The 16,714-nt window shown below is 50.8% G+C and overlaps 1 protein-coding gene across 21 annotated transcripts in view; it reads right to left on the bottom strand.

Moving 5' to 3' along the window:
* The window catches only part of APBB2 (amyloid beta precursor protein binding family B member 2), a 360,572-nt gene that overhangs the window by 3,530 nt on the left and 340,328 nt on the right, over positions 1 to 16,714 (bottom strand). For 17 of the 21 annotated variants that reach the window (XM_082390548.1, XM_082390549.1, XM_082390542.1 and 14 more), the window contains 5 exons: positions 8,411 to 8,525; positions 5,675 to 5,762; positions 4,934 to 5,017; positions 3,167 to 3,282; positions 1,404 to 1,583 (listed from right to left, as the gene is read on the bottom strand). In XM_082390548.1, coding sequence (XP_082246674.1) covers positions 1,404 to 1,583; positions 3,167 to 3,282; positions 4,934 to 5,017; positions 5,675 to 5,762; positions 8,411 to 8,525 — 583 coding nt within the window. Of the gene's footprint in view, positions 1 to 1,403; positions 1,584 to 3,166; positions 3,283 to 4,933; positions 5,018 to 5,674; positions 5,763 to 8,410; positions 8,526 to 15,569; positions 15,589 to 16,465; positions 16,599 to 16,714 lie in introns of those variants that run through there. The other 4 variants (XM_082390539.1, XM_082390536.1, XM_082390543.1 and 1 more) reach the window with 3 other exon arrangements.

The following is a 16,714-nucleotide window of genomic DNA, read 5'->3' as shown; positions in this document are numbered from 1 at the left end:
CCCCAACAAATGAGCAAGTATCTCAACAGCGTGCTTCCAGCTACTCCTTCACCTCAGACCTGGTGAGCGACCTGCTTTCAGGGCTACCTTCTTCCTCCCGGTCACTCCTCCGTCCAGTGCAGTCTTACACTTTCACTTAGAGCATTTTCTACACCATAACAGAATTCTGGTTTACCCGTCTCCCCCATAGGCCTAAACTCCGTAATGCAAGGATCATGTCTTATTCCTACTTGAACTTCCCCAGAGTCCAGCCTACAAATGGTGGATTGAGTTAAATGAAGTGCAGGTGCTTCAAATTCAGCATTCCTCACTGCCAGCCAAGTGTTTCTCCATCACCTGCTCCTGTCTTTTCCCCACTACCACTCCTGGTTTAGATGCAACTCTCCCATGGACCAGTAAACTGGCCTCCTGGTCATCTCCCCACCTCTGCCCTGTCCTTTCAGCCCTCCTCCACTTTGCTTTCTTCTCTCTTTTTTGGAGTATGCTTTAAAACCTAACATGGTCTACTCACTCTCCTGCTTAACAACCTCTGTTGAAGGTCACACCTTGGCATGAGATCACAGGCCCTTCGTGGACATGGACTCGCCTCCTTCCACTTGGCTCCAGCCACCCTACCTACTGTTGCTAGAATACACCATGCAGCCCAGGCTTGGATGTCTACATTCAAACGGTTCCCTCCTTCTTACTAGAACTTTCCCAGTGCTGGGAATGACAGGAGCTCAAAGGATATTTGCAGAATGAATGACAAGGTGTTTCTGTTTGTTTGAAATCATATATGTGGTACAAAGAGCACTGGCTTTATTACCCGGAGGCTCGGGGGTGAACGCAGGCTCTGTCACTTAGCAGCTCTGCCCTGGGGCCTGTCCTTTCCTCTGAGCCTCTATTTTGTTATAAATAAAAGAGAACTACTTAACAGGACTGTGGTAAGAATAGAGTTCATAGATATAAACAAAGTATGTAAGAACAATGCACTTAGACCAACTATCTAAAATAAAAACCATTCAATACACTGAATTTTTAAAGAATTACTGAGTTGGTTCCAAACAGTACCAACTCACGCATGACCAGCATCTCCTGATCACATGCTGAAATTACTTAGGGATCAAGAATTAAGAGTCCTCAAATCCGTGGTTTTGGAGGTCATCGTTCTCAGTGTTCCTGGCGTCTCTACAGAAGAATTTGGCTCCATCCAGTCCTGCTTCTTTCAGGTGTCCCGGCCGCTTAAGACGGCAAAGTGCTTGTCACGATTGATTCTGTCCGCAGGAGTGAGGGTGTCACACAGCAAGGCATTACTTTAGAGATCAGACTTGGCTTCTTTTAAGTCAGTAACTCTGCTCTAATTTACGGCATATTAAACAAAAGCAGGGGCCCGAGGGTCGAACCCCCGCAGCGGGCTCACTCACCATGCAGGCGGCCTGCACCGCCTCGGACACGTTACCGGCATTAGGCTCGCACCAGAAAACGTGGCACTCAAAGTGCTGGTTCCCAGTGTCCATGATGAAGGCAAACGTATGCACATCCTTCCCGACGCCCATGAAGGATAGGAATCGCACCCGACACTCCACCAGGATCTCCTCTTCATTCTGCAAGAGACGCTGTTCAGCAGCTCTGGCCAAAGTCACAGACACGTTCGGACCTTAAGTCATAGAATCCGCTTAGAGTGGCTGCGTAGAGGAAATGGTGTCTAAAAATATACAGCCAGACTGAATTTAGACAGGACTGTATTTTTCTAGAAAGGCAAGTTTCTAAATGTGTCTGGAGCAGCCTCACTGCTGTGGGTGCCTCGTTCCGGCATTTAATCTGCTCTGAACCACACTGCAACTGGGTATGTGTGTTCCGGACTCTGTCTGCTCGACTCCAAGCCCGTGGCTTCACTGTGGGCAGGAACAGTGTCATGTATACTTTTTCCGTATTGCCCATACAGTGGCTCAGAACCCACTTGCCCAGGCAAACCCACCGGAAACCCCAGAGCACCAAGAGGAAAGGAGCCGTGGGCTCTCTTTCCATCCAGGTCTTCTTCCCCAACTAAACAGCACATTGAATCATATTTCTATCTAAAACTGTGTAAAACAAAAAGTTGCCAAATACTTTTTTTTTTTCCTTTTTCACAAACTGGTATCCATATGGTACCGAGTTAAGAAGTGTTTGGAATTCATTCTTATGAACACCACATCCTTTGCAGCAGCCATATGCAATTTTTGAAAATTAGTAAATACATCCAGAATAACGCTGACTTTTGGCTAACATCTTGACTTATTAAATATTCACTCAGGTGCTGTGGGATTGATTAACAGGCAAACTAAGCTGGTCTTAGAGGCTGGGAAGTTTTGTTGGGAGAAATGACATTTACATTGAGATCTGCGTAGGGGCTGGGAAGGCAAAGGGGTAGAGCACAGAAGGAGCAGCACTTGCGAAGGTGCTGAGGTAGGGAAAGGCACCACATGTTTGCAGACCTGAAGAAAATCCAGCGGCGCAGGCTAGAGCGGCAGGCAGGGTCAGTGAGCATCTTACTCCTCTTTAGAAATTGAATTGGGCTTGAAGGTGAGCTGCTAGTGGACAGAAGCAAGAGCAGACTAAGGACTCATGGTCTTTCCGTGACAGATGCCTCACAGAGGCAGAATGGAAAACTGATCCTGCTATACTTCTCGCTGTGTGCCTGGGGGCAGTTACTTAACCTCTCTGTGCCTCAGTTTCCTCAACCACAAAGTTGAGATAATTTGTGTTGAGGCTAATGCTGGCCTCTCTCCAGATGACCAGTGGTCCCTGCTACCACAGGACGTTCCACTACAGAAGCATCTCCTGCGCCCCAAGCTCAGATAACAGCCCAGTCAATACCGGAGCCTGGAGAGTGGCCAGAAAACCAAGCCTCATTAGTGAGTTACTGCTAGTATCACACAGTCACCTCTAGCAAATGATTCCAATCTCCCAGCCTTCGTAGGAAGGAAGAATGAGGAGCGCCAGAATAGAAGCCTCTGAGGTGTGCAGAGGTCCAGGCACAAAGGGCAAAATGTCTCTCTCTCTTTTTTTAATGTAGGCTATTTTAATCACAAGCAAGCACAACTCCCCAGAGGCCAAGCCTTGGCACGTGCCTGAGTTTCATGGGAGCTTACTGTATCCAAAACCTCACTGGATTCGACAGGCCCACTCCATCTGCCACCCTTCTCACCTTGTCACTGATGACAGTCACAGTAGCATCGGCCACGTTCATGTTCACCGAAGGCCAGTCCTCCTTGCTGGACGAGGTCGTAAGACTTTCTATGGCATTGTTCAGGGTATCCATTCCTGTGGATGGAAGGGATAACTGAAAAAGGTCCTAAAGCTATTTCTGAATCTCAAACGTGGGCCCAAATCACCCAGTAACACCTATGCCCAGACTGGTCTTTTTTTTTTTTTTTTTTGTAGCCCCAGACAAGACATTTCATTTGAGCATTTCATTGCTCAAAAGAAAAGAGATGCCAGCTTTTTCAACAGAAAGAAGGGTCATGAGAACCTCCAGAGAAGCAGTGTGTGATGTCCTGTCTAACCAGGACATCTCTCTCCCTCCCCCACCTCTCTACAAAGATTCCCCAGCTCCGAGTGTATAAACAGTATTCAAATGCTACCTTTTCCTAAGCAAGGAACCTTGAAAAAGGGGACCCAACAGAAGCCAGCATCTGCCAGATTACCCTGATCACCTTTCATTGTACTTTGTCACTTAAACAAGGCCAAGTTTGGGCGGCCCCTGGACACGAATAACACGTGCCTATTCGATGGGGCTCTTTGGCTGGGTGTTCCCACAGCTGCTTTTGGTGGGGGTGGGTGGGAGAACAACGTTACTGAGATATAATTCACATATCATACAATTTACTCACAGTGCAAAACTCAACGGTTTTTAGTATATTCAGAGGTGTGTGACCATCACCACTATCAGGTTTAGAACATTTTCATCACCCCCAAAAGAAACCCCGTACCTTTCAGAAGTCACCCTCCATTTCCTCCCAGCCCTATCGCTAGAGATCTGCCTACTCCACTCATACAAATGGAATCGTACAGGATACGGTCCTTTGTGACTGGCTTCTTTCATTCAGCATCGTGTTTTCAAGGTTCAGCCATGTTGCAGCATGTCTAATACTTCATTCCTTTTTATTGCCAAATGAAGTACCACTGTATGGAAGTGTATTTTATTTATCCATTCGTCAGCTGATGGACATTTGGGTTGTCTCTGCTTTTTGACTATTATGAATGATGCTGCTGTGAACACTCGTGTACGAGGTTTTGTGTGGACACATGTGTTTGTTTCACTTGGATACAAAGCCCAGGAGCAGAACTGCTGCATCAAATGGTAACTCTCTATTTAACTTTTGAGGAACTGCCAGACTGTTTTCCAGGGCAGCTGCACCATTTTACATTCGCCCCAGCAGTACGTGAGGGTTCTGATTCCTCCACAACCGTTTTTTAACCCAGGAAAAGGCTACCTCTCTCAGCCTCCTCCCAGCCTGGTATGGCTAAGCAACTAAATTCTGCCCCTGAGATGTGAGCTGACTGCTGACTGCTGTGTGCACTTTGGGGTCACACCTTAACAGGAAAGCAGGAGGGTTCCTTCAGCCCCCTATCCCCGCCCAGCACATGACAAGGACTGAAGCAGGTGCTCTGGGGGCGGGGCCCTTCCACAGCCCTGGCTCACGCAGCTCTGGACTGTGAGTGAATGAGAAATCGGGTCCGCTTTGTTCAAGTCCCTGTATTCTGGGACCATGCATCCGAGGAGCTCAGCCTGTCCTGTACTGACCTTTTGATCAGGACTGTCCGTGTGCTCTGGCTGGAGTGACAATGTGAGGGTCCGATTCAAGACAAGGCGAGGAGTGAAACAGCAGACCCCACCCCCATGGGAGGGTGAACGTCTCTCATGAGCTCCCAAACACTTGCAAAGTGGAAAGACAATACATGTTTTACATACCGACTGGTTTGTCCACAGGTAGCATGCCCAAGTACTGCACGTGGAACTTCTGGACCAGCTCAGTCTTTGGTGTTGGAAAATCTACTACAGGGAATAAAGCAACACATTTTTCTCAATGGTTCTAACAGGCACATAACGTCCTGTGTTTCTAGAGGTCAATGTGCCAATCATGCTATAAGAACAGCCATTTCTTCCACCAGGCACTGGGGCTGTCAATCAAAATCCCATTCACCTTTCATTTCTAGGTAGGAAAGCATTTGAAAGCAGGAACTGGAATCTATGTGTTAAGCTGTGACTCTCTCTTGGATGTGTGCTAAGTAGAAGCTTTGGGTGCTCTATTTATTAGGGGAGGTTGATGCCCTGAGGAAATTTAATCACAGAGGGCGAAATCAGAGACAGGAAAAAATGACTAAACTGAGCTCCCCAAAATAGCAACCCACGTATTTTTAAACTAGCTGACCCTTACCCCAGGCTGTACATGAATTACAAAAGCACTAAAGATACTTTTCTTTAATCTTGTCCAACAACAATAAAACTCATCCTGGCCCTTGATGCCTAACCCCCGTTGACACAAAATCAGCTCTAAGCCGCGCCCGAGGTCCCGAGTGCAGGCTCGGCCCGGGTCTGCTGAGTCGAGCTCGGTTCTGAGGGAGACTAGATACACCAGGGAGCCGTCCGAGACCCTGCGCTTGGTGACCTGGGCAGAGAGCGCCAGGGAAAGCAGCAGGGGCGCCGACCTACCTTGCAGGGGCACGTCGAGGTTCACGTGGGCCCTTTCCTGCAGGGAGCTGCAGGCCAGGGCTTTGGCGTTCTTCCGTTCGGCCATGATCTGAAGGAGGGAAAACACAGCTTTGGCTCACGGTTACAGACCCCGTGTCCTCAGCTGTTCCAGCCAGTGGAGTGTCTGCGCTGACTTCACTTCCAAGTTAAACTGGCTTCAGTCTGCTGCCTGACTCCTCACCCCCATCTCGGAGCCGCACATTTTGAGAACTGTGCCCATTTTCTCTGGGGAGAATAGTGAATGACTGTTCCTCAGAGTAACTAACAGTCCCCTGATTGTTCGGAATTCATCCTTCCATTTACCAGGCTCCCATCTCTGCCGCAACAAACCGCACGATCCCCTGGTCATGCGTACACCTCCCGGCCCACAGCGGTCGGTGGAACACAGGGCAACGGATTTCCCCCACTGCTTCCACATGGCCACTTTCAGGGACTCTTTTCAGGGCTCTGGGGACAGAGTACCTGGGTTCAAATCCCACGCCTGCCACTTACTAGCGGTAAGCGGCCTTGAGCCAGTCACCTGCCCTCTTGTCTCGTTTCCTCCACTGCACATGTGGATGATAATATTTATGTCCCTAATAACAAAATAATTTCAGTCCTGACAGTAAATACAAGCACTCAGAAATATTTCTGCTGCTACTGCTGTTGGTGTTATGGTCACACTGTTTAAATCTGTCAGCCGTCTTTCTAAGTGCCTCTCCTCTGTTGGGGGCACTAACATCTCCTTCACTTGACAGTCATCACTTCTCACCCCTGTTCACAGTGCTGTGGGTTTAGGGACTCAAAGAAGCCACCTTCAATGACCGCAAGAGCAACTCACACCTTCATCCCCTGCCCGAGCTTTCCATCCCAAGTGGAACAAGTCATTTCCCCCGGAGCTCCACTCTGCCCGTCTCCAGATCCGCGCCTGGGTCAGTGGGCAGGAGGGCTGCTGACAGTAAAATCCAAGATTCACCGAGCACTGACTCTGTGCCAGGCTGTGTTCTGAGGGCTTTACGCTAGAATATAAGCTCCACAAGGGCAAGGATTTTTTTTTTCCGTTTTGGTCTCTGCTGTGTCCTCAGAACAGCGCCTGGCACATCAGCAGCATTCGGCTACACGTGCTGCGTGAATGAGTGAGAAAACGAAACCGGGCAGCGCAGCATGCTTCAGGGCTGCACGAGGAGCAGCTGCCCCAGTGCCACGCGTGCAGGGACGTGCACACGGGCTGGGGTGAAGGCGGGGTCTCCGGACCAGCACCCACCCTGCAGGTCCCGGTCATTGGGTCAGAGCAGCAGACTGCCGGGCTATTCTGGGGCTGGGGACAGCTCCCGGCCCCTACCCTTCCCTTGGGAACTGTGGCTGACACAGCAGGCTTCGCTCCTGCTGCAGAGACCAGGCTGGGCTGTGGAGGTGGCCGTGACCTGGGCCTGGCTAGCTCGGGAGGACCTGTGGGAGTGAGGCTGGGTAATGATGCCAGCCTGGAACCAGAAAGGCGACATTAACACAGGGGGCGGCAAAGTCCTGTGTTTAGATTCAAGCAGTAAGTCTGGGGAGTGGAAAGGCCTGGCTGAAGGAAGTTGGGGACAGCGTCCTGGAGACCTGGCTCCCACTACTGGAACACAGGTCAGCGGGTAACGGGACTGCTGAGAACGTTAACTATGCATCCTTGGAGGTCAAAGGGCACCATGGCCAAGGCCCGTTCTCTGTTGACTCCCTTGTGGAACACTGGTCCATTCGAGGGAACCAAGCAGAGCGTGCCCAGAAGAGAATGGTTAGGAGCCTGGTCACCGCGAGACCCGAAGGTGGCTGAAGCGACGGGGGGGTGGGGTGGGGGGGGTGGGGGATACATTCTGGACAAAGGAGGAAGCCAGGAGCAGGAAGGCTGGACGACAGACACGTGTGTCCAGCCCTCTACACGTGCCAGGCACAGCGCGCAGCTCCAGCCGACTCCAAATCGCAAAAGCTGCCCAGCAAAGAGACAAACGAGGAACCTCTCTCCTCTGCTACAGGCCACACATCTGAAGTAAACACACGGAGGTCCACACAAGGAAGGGGCTCTGCAGCAGCCGGAGCCGCGGCATCACACAGCCGCGTCCTGGCAAGCACGAGAGCCGGGCAGAGGGGGGCACGAGTGTGTGGGCATATGGCTCTGCGGGGGGGGCGGGGGAGAGAGGCAGTGAGGCTGTGACTCTGGAGGAGTAAGCAAGACACGCACCAGTGTGAGACTGTGACCGCGGCCCTGCTTCGCCGCTGTGTGTCTTGCAACGTCAGCACGTGTTCACAGCAACCCCCGGCCGCCTGCACTTCCACAGACACCCCAGCTGGTTTCGTACCCCCCTCCCTTCTTCCCAGGTCCATGCTCAGATCAGGTGGCCCAGCCCTGGGAGACCTGCCCTGACTCCCTGCCCCCGCTTTCCCGCTGGGCTCGGGATACACAGCTCCTCCGCCACGCCGCTGTCCACCTATCAGACCCCCCGGACTGTGGGAGGCACCAAGGCCGTACTCCTTTTGCAGGTGGAGCGCCGTTTAGCACGACACCTGACACGCAGAACGAGCATTAACCACGCTGGCTGGGCTGGCGGCCGCCCTGCTGCTCCCGCGGCTCGACCTGCAGGTCAGCGTGCCGACTCCCCCGTCCTTCCACGCGCCCTTCCCTGCTCAGCGGCGGGCGGGGAAAAGGAGCGGGGCGGACCCCTGTGCCCTGACCCACCTTACCTTGGAACAGATTTCGTGGAGACTTGTGGCAATGGCTTTTGCTGGTGTGTCACATCGAAATACATGACATTTCAAAATTCTTGTGTCTTTGTCTCTTGCTACATAAGCAAAATCTCTGTGCAAACAAAGTTGATCGGTACATTAGAATGAGGAAACTTCACAACACACATTCTAGCGATGAACTTAGTTAACTGAGTGAGGAGCCAGCATGTCAGAGGTAAGCACAGTACACAGTGGTTAAAAAAATAAACAAATGTCAACAGCCACCTCAAACACAGGAACAGCCGTATGGATCCTAGGAATTCATTTCTGAGTAAAATAACTACAGTGTGTCCCAGGCTCTGCCTATTGAGCTCCTGGAACCTTAATGAACAACGCTTAATGAAAACCGAACTTTACAGGAACCTTCTACCTAGAGTAACAGCAGATATCATGGTTATAAACATGATGATCACAAACAGAAGACGGGCTTGAGAGGAGCATGAATTTGCATGAGCGATGCTACAGTCATGTGTAGCAGAAGCAAAACAACAGGCTCTGATGTGTAAATGTGTGCCCAGAGACCAGATCCGACCCACAGTTGCGGAGTAAGTTGACAGACAGTCACGGGGACACAAAGAGACGCCACAGACTGAAGTCCTGTCACAGGCACTTGATTCCGCTAAACACGCCTCTTACTCCAGGGCTTGGGGCGACGGCGTCGGCATCACCCTGTATACCGCCAGCTCAGACGCCGAGGTGAGCGTGCCGCTAGCACTGGATTTCAGCGCCTGCTTTACTGATGAGAAGGATACTGTGCCCGCGACACGACCTGGCTTCAGAAGAATGACACCACACAACTAAATTTCTCACTGTTATTATTGAGGACAGTGGTTTAAAAGATCAAAGTGTTTATGGAAAATAAATGCTCCGATTTACCCATCTGGTAAGGGATCACAGTGACTTCTTTGCACGTGTTGCTCTGCCAGGATCCCTGTCTGTAGATATAACCATGGATGAATTTATTAATTACTTTTCTTAAGGTAAGAGCTGGTGGTGTTCTCACAGACTGGGATAGATTTTTCCCCAACACAGACTTGGCTTCTTTGGGAAGGAACAGAAGTCTATCCGAAGGAGGCAACTGATCACTGTGAGGGCCCGGCCAGAAAGCCTACCCAGTGGCCTTGCTGTGCCCCAGGCCGTCCCGCAGCGGCTCCACGCCAGGGGCAGCTTGACCCACAGGCACCCGAACCTCCGCCTGTGCACACCTGCCCTCGGGCCTGCTCTGCTCCACCTTCCCCTGCGCCCTCACGTCCCACGTCACTTGGTGTCCTCCACGCTAGCACCGGGGGGGACTTCCTGATGCTCCCACCCCCGGCCCCCGCACTCCACGCCCAACCCCCGTGTTCAGCCGATTTTACCTCCTGGAAGTGTCTTGAATCCAACCCCTTCCTCGCCAGCCCTGCCACCACTCAGGCACCCTAGGCGGGTCTCGCCTCCCTGCCTTTGCTCACACCGTCTCCATGCCCCGGCCTCGGGTGAAGACGCAGCTGAAGCTGGGTGAGTACCTGCCGGGTGCTGCCATGTCCCCCGGACGCACAGCACTCGCCACTGGGTACCATGGGCGTCTGCTCGTGAGCTTTGTCTTCCCCACAACCCCTCGAAGCTCCGTGAAGACGATCTGAGCCTTATCCATTCCCAGCACCCAGTCTGGGCCCGGCCATAATTGGTACGGAGCGCCCCCCTCTCTCAAGCATAGGTATCTGCAGCGCGTCCCCCCCGTCTCCCGGCGGGAAAGCTGGCTAGTGGTCAGAGGTGTGAACGGGTGCCGTGACAGTGGGCTGAGGGGCTGGGGGGCTGGGTGAGGAGCTGGGCCCAGACTTTGGGGGCGAGCAGAGCCCCATTCCACACTGTGCTCCTGAGGCCTTTCCATCCTAGTCTCAACCCCCACCGAGACAGCATATTGCTTCAAAAGGAAACGACGAGAAGGCATCACTTTTGGAGACATGCTCAAGGGGAGTCTTGTTTTTGGCCCCCCTCCTTCTGGCTATTTCTCTTTCCTGGATGGTTCCTAAAGTAACATATGCAGTGTCTCGCCACGCACGACTCTTCCTCTTCAGAATTCCATTCTCAGTCGCCATTTCCTGAGGCCAAATCTCTTTGAAGTTCTGTGGTCACCCACAGAAAGTCCAAAGACCTTTGTCTGGATTTCTGGAGTCCCAAAATTTGTCCCACCAACTCTTCCAGCAACCTTACTCCAATTAAGGAGCTCTCCCCTCTGCTCCAGAAAGCTGGGGCTCCACGCCCGCTCACGGTACCTCCCCTTGCCTGGCGCGGTGACCACTGGCCTCCCTGCATCGTCTGGAGCTCACTACTCTACCTACTCTGTACGGCCCAGCTCAAAAGCCTGCCTGGCCCTCCGGCCCCCAGCACGTTGCTTGTGTCTGAATGCCGACAGGATCTGTATTCTGCACCACAAAGGATTACAGCTCGTTACGCCCTACCCTTAGTAGTTACTGTAGAGATCTTACCTCCATCTGTCCTCTCTGAGAGAGAGAGTAAGGGACAGTTAGAGGGCAACGGGTCAGGATCCAGGCAACCCAATTGCTAGTCCCATTCCTGATTCCACTGAGCTGTACAACATTGGGCATGGAGTCAAACCTCATCTCTAAGTGATGGAACATGATTTCCAAGGTCCCTTTCTGGCTCTGATATCCTACGATGTAAGCTTCCAAGATCCATCCTGCTCTCCATGACAGCTGGTTGGCCTTACAAGTGTAACAAGTGCAAGGTCACCATCATGGAGGACCAAACAGGCCCTGATCAATAATCAGCTCCCATCAAACTTCAGCTCTGTGCCCTCTGCTCTTTCAGAAGCAACCCCTTAGGAGTAATTTTTAAAAATTATTATTATTAATCTTCATTTTCTTCTGGCTCAGGAGAAAGTGATTAACGCCTAAGGCAACAATCTGGAATCCACATCTCCTCAAGAGGGCAGCTCAGCAGCCGCAGGCTCTGTTTGGGGGATTCTGACCCTTTTTTTTTTTTAAACAGCTTTGTTTTTTCCTGTTCCCTCCCAGGTACCAGGCTAACAGATCAGAGAAGCGGAAATCTGCCGGTAACTAACCTCCCGGGAGAAAACAAGTGCCTTCTTCTCCTCACTGCGGGGGTCAGGAGATTTGCATGTCTCTCCTGTTTTACTCCCATGAAACATATCCCAAGTCACCCTAAAAGAGCAGAAAGCCTCGAACACGGGGACTTGCAAGACCTCTCTCTGACCTGGAGCACAGACAGTTCGGACAACTTCCTTTGTGTGCAATGAAATATATGGCTGAGTTAATCTCATTATTGTTCAGAACGAAATCCAAACACCTCTTAACTGGTTGTTTTAAAACCTTGGCTTTTCAGCACCTGATTTCTGAAAAAGGCTGCAGCGGTAGACAGAATAATGACCCTCCCAAGATATTCCTGTCCTAACTCCCAGAATCTGTGAATAGGTTACCTTACATAGCAAAAGGGACTCTTCAGATGGGATTAAGTGAAGGATCCTGAGAAGGGGCTGTTATCCTGGATTATCTGGGGTGGGCCCAACACAATTACAAGGGAGAGGAGGAGGCACTTTCCTTATAAGTAAAAGAACCGGCGCAAGGGCCACGAGCCAAAGAAGGCAGCAGCCTCGAACAGCTGGAAAAGGCAAGGCTGAGTTAGTCTCCACGAGAGCAGGGTGGAGAAGACAGATGGGTAAGAGGTACTGGAAGGGTGGCTGCGGGACTGAGGGATGTGGGAGATGAGAAGGAGAATGCAGAATAACTCCGAGGTCCCTCCTGGGACAGCTAAGTGCCCTCGCACTGGGGACGGCAGGGGGAAGGATCTGGTGAAGGAAGCTGATGAGCTCCAGGTTGGACAATAGTGTGAGGTGCTTGGGGGAGGTGGGGCCCATCAAGCAGGTGGACACTCGGTCCCTGAGCTCAGGCCTGTGGTCTGGGCCTAGGGGGCAGCTGAAGTCAGGGGAGCAGATGGGAGAGTGGAGAATGAGAGAGACAAAACAAGGTCTGGACCCCAAGGAGGAAAGGCATTTGAAGGCCTAATTGAGGCCAAAGGCCCAACGAAAGGGTGAAAAAAGAGTGCTGGGAGTAGGAAAGCCCAGGACCGACTGGCTCCAAAGAGCCAGGAGAAGTTTCGGGAGAAGTCCCCAGGGCTGCAGAGGCTGGGCAGCAGGAGACAAGCCACTCGGTCTCAGCGACATGGAGGTCTGCGGTGACCTCGGCCTGCCGGGCCCTTCCCCTGGAGAATGGAGTTTGGGTCCCAGCTTCAGGGTGCAGGAGTCAAAAGGACACAGTACCTCTTCTTTTTCCCCTCCTCTCTTAAACTTCTCATTCTGGAACTTCTCAAACACACAGTAGAGAGGACGGTCAGTGAACCCATGTCCCATCATTCACTTTCACAATGACCAAGGTGTGGCCTAACTCAGCCTTTCAGACTTTTTTCCAATCGGTATTATAATCCTAAAAGCCCTCATGCCCATATGTAAGAGCAATTTAACATTTTCTAGAGCTTTTCCTATATTCTGAGGGGGACAAGAAATTGCTTTAATTACCAGCCTCCACGGCTTGAGTATCCCTGACAGATCAGCCCAGCGCCAGGCGTGGGAATTTGGGAGGACAGAGCAGCGGGCGTCGGCGGGTGTCACCCAGCTAGCCGCGGGGCATTTCAGGAACCTTCCCCTGCGGAGCCCTCGGTGGCTCTCCTGCCCCACCTCGCTCCTCAGAGCCGCCGGTGGCACTCGGGCTGCAGCTACCCGGTGCCCACAGCGCCGAGAGCGTCACAGCTCAGAGCCAAGATGCGCTCAAATGGGCTTCCGCGCCGCCCCCCGTGGTCACGCCTCCTCCAGGGCCTTGGTGTGGTCTATAAAACCACAGAGCTGGCCCAAATGACCCCCGAGGTCCAGTCAGAACATGCGCCCGTCTTTTCTAACAAATTCGGCTAGATGCCCGTCCGTCTGAGACACTGTGTCTGACGCTGAGCAGCAAGGACCACTTTTGTCCTTTGCTCCAGCTCACTCCTGCAGGAGCCGTTTGCTAAAAGAGGTGCCGGTCCCCTCTGGAGTTTTGCCCCATTTATTTCCTGCAGTCAGGGGATCACTGCATTTCCTTTATAAACCAGGAAGTGGAAGGTTTATAGCTAAGTCTCTTCCTTAAACTGTAACAGAAGTGAATCAACTACCTTTCACCATTTGTTGGCTAAGCCCTTGTGTCTCCAGCTTTTTGTTCTTCTCCTTTTGCTCCTCTCCCCAGTAATTATTCCCCCAGAGGACCAGCAGCGAGTTCTGACAGGGAAAAATGTCAGTGCTAAGACATCTTACATGACAGCCTCAAATTTCTTAATGGCAAAGAAAAAGGGCAAAAGATTGCTTTTATTGTTCTCAGCTGAACAGCATTTTAATCGCCCTGTAGGGGCTTAATCCATCTTTACGGAATGAATGAATAAACGATTCTTTATTCAAATGGGTTCTATTAAAAAGTAGCCAAGACAGAACTGCTCACCCTTTCCCCCTAAGTCTCTGCCACCGCAACCCTTACATAAATGAAATCTGCTTATGTGTTCATCCCTCCTCAAAAGGTATTTATAGGCACCTACAGACCTCGTAGCAGTTACCCAGGCTAACATTTCAAAGTCCCTCCTACAGCAACCCAGACAGGTGGTGCCTAGAATATATCAGTGGTATAAAACCTCATTTACTTAATGGGTCAGAAGCTCCACTGCTGAATGCTCGCTGCAAACCAAAATATATTTTTTCTTAATGATGAATGGAAACTTGCCTCCCTGCAACTTTTGCCTGTGGGATTGGGCTCTTCTTTCTGGAGCTGCCCTCCTCAGGCACATGACAGCCCAGATGTGTCTGGCAGTAGCTCTCTCCTCTCTTTTCTGTTAGATTCCCTGCCATTCACTCTCTCGCTAAATCTTTTCTGTTAGCGCTCCTGACCAAGTCTCCATGATTTGGTAACGTCTTTCATATAACCCGTATTTTGCTCAGGTCAAATCTGTGAAGGCTGGCACACGAAGGCAATTGATGAATGTTAGTTGTTATTATAAGTGAGGAAAACGAAGTCAAAGAAAAAGCCCACTTTGAAATACTGTCTCCTTATCCACGAGGGTTGTTTTAATAAATCTTTGTACTGATATGAATATAATAACACTTGTTGAAATGTACCTAAAGACCCTTATCCTCCCAGCTTATCTTTCTGTGGAAGCAATAAGCGAACAGCGTTGTTACCACTGCAGAGGACTGGTCCCACCTGCAAATAAGGACAAAAGAGCAGCGACCAGATTGGATCTAAACACTCTATTCCCAGCCCTTTATGATGAAGGGTTTTCTCTCTTCTTAATCTCACCTGCATAGGGCCTGGAGGGAGGAATCCTGTTTTCAGGACTGCCTGCTCTCCTTTGCCTAACTGCTCTTGTTTTCTGATTGCATTTTGAAAATCTTGTTTCGGGGGGGTTGGAGGAGGAAAGAGGTGGGAAAGGGGATGAGAAATGTCATCTTCCTAAACAGCTAATCCAGAAGGTTACACACACACACATACACGACTTTGTTTTTCAAACTGTACCCACTGGCACATGCACCACATGTGGGCATTGTTAATTTCACAAAGCTCAGGCTCTGGTTTGACAAACTCAAATTCTCCTTCTTTGCAAGCTTAAGAAGATGCTAAGTTTGTAAACTCTGAAAGGGGCATTCTAGCAACTCATCACCTGGGTAAACACAAATTCTCTGCAGGGAAACCCTCACCAGGTGCTTTCAGGAGACACACAGACTGTGTACACAGCAGATCTGAAATTCTACCACCTGCAAATAATCCAGGTGGCTTGGGCGAACCAGAATTTGTAGCCCTCTCTAGAACAGTCTTGCTGTTAATATTCAGAGCAACCGGTTCCCAGCGAGGACACGGAGGGTAGGAACTAGCAAAGATCCGAAAACATCCTTACCATGCACTCTGACAAGACGTGTGGTGACTTCAGACAAGGGAGCTCGTATCCAAACCCACAGCCCTCATCCTCCAGAAACCTCCATCACCTCCAGGGGCCCAGAGCCTCCTCAAAAGTAGTGAGAAAGTCAATCAAGCTCCCAAATTCTCCTAAGCAGACCCTCTGGAAGACCGACTGTGGAAGTACTACTCACCCAGCCTACGCCGTCTCCCTTCCCGCCAGCCATTGAGCTATGACAGCAGCTTATCCTAAGGGAGAACAGTGGCCGCTAGCTGGAGCTCAGCCCCAGCCAGGAGGGAGCCCCCTGGGACGGACTCCAGCACCAAAAGCAAAGAGGCCAGCGCTGGTGTCGCTTCACTTTGCCAAGCAGTACTCACAGTCATTTTTTCAGGGAGAAAAATTCCAAAACTTTCTCCTTCCATCCAAAATGGAGCTTTTATTAAATGACAGAGCTGAGGAATCATGGAGCTTAAAAGCCCCCAATCAGCCAAATGGTCAGGCTGATGGTCAGAGCGCGGGAAACGCACACGTCTGAGGTATAAATGCCTTTCATTTTGGAGTTACAGCCTTTTCATCAGGTGGGAAGGGAGAAGAATTCCATAGGTTTTTGCTAATAATCCAGACTGAAATTGAGTCAGTCCTTCCAGCTATTGGCCTAGAACCAAATCTCACCAATGAAACTCTACAGAGAAGTCCTAACAAGCAGGTCCTAGAATTAGTTCTTCAAGAAGCACAAAAAGCCTCCTACGCAACATGGTACGAAACCTATTTCTACCACGCCTTCTCCCCAGCATACTGATTAGACTCTGCTCGGCCAGTAGTGACCGGGACCAAGTCACTGTTCTGCCCAACACCCTCCCCAAACAGGGTCAAGCAACAGAGGATCAGGGACCCAGAGGCAATTCCACACTATTTTAAATGCAGGACACATAACAGTGATGATGAGAAAAGGTTAAACAAAACAAAGTTCTGCCTTTCAAAGACAGCGATGGCTATGATGGTGGCGGCAGGGCATGAAGAAAGCAAGTGAGCTTTGCCAGACACTTAAGACAGCACAAAGGGGGGAAGAAGTGAAAATTGGTTGGTTACCTCTCTCTGAATCCGGGAAGGCATGAGGGGACAGAGCAGAAAACAACACGTTAGCATTCACATGGCAACCGGTGAATAACACAGTCCCGTTAACAGCGACTCTGAGCTCTGACATCCCATCTTAGTTCCCAACTTGGCTGCAATTAATAGCCTTTCGGTGCTTATTTTAGCTGAACTCTCTCACACAGAAGTGTGTATTTTGAGCCGCATTACGATGAAGCCGAGAGATGCCAGCTGAGTTTACAGAGG

This window comes from Balaenoptera borealis (assembly GCF_965194805.1).
Source record: "Balaenoptera borealis genome assembly, chromosome: 4".
Taxonomy (NCBI): Eukaryota; Metazoa; Chordata; class Mammalia; order Artiodactyla; family Balaenopteridae; genus Balaenoptera; species Balaenoptera borealis.
The sequence above is the reverse complement of the archived record's forward strand: the minus strand, read 5'-3'. Positions and strand labels throughout refer to the sequence as shown.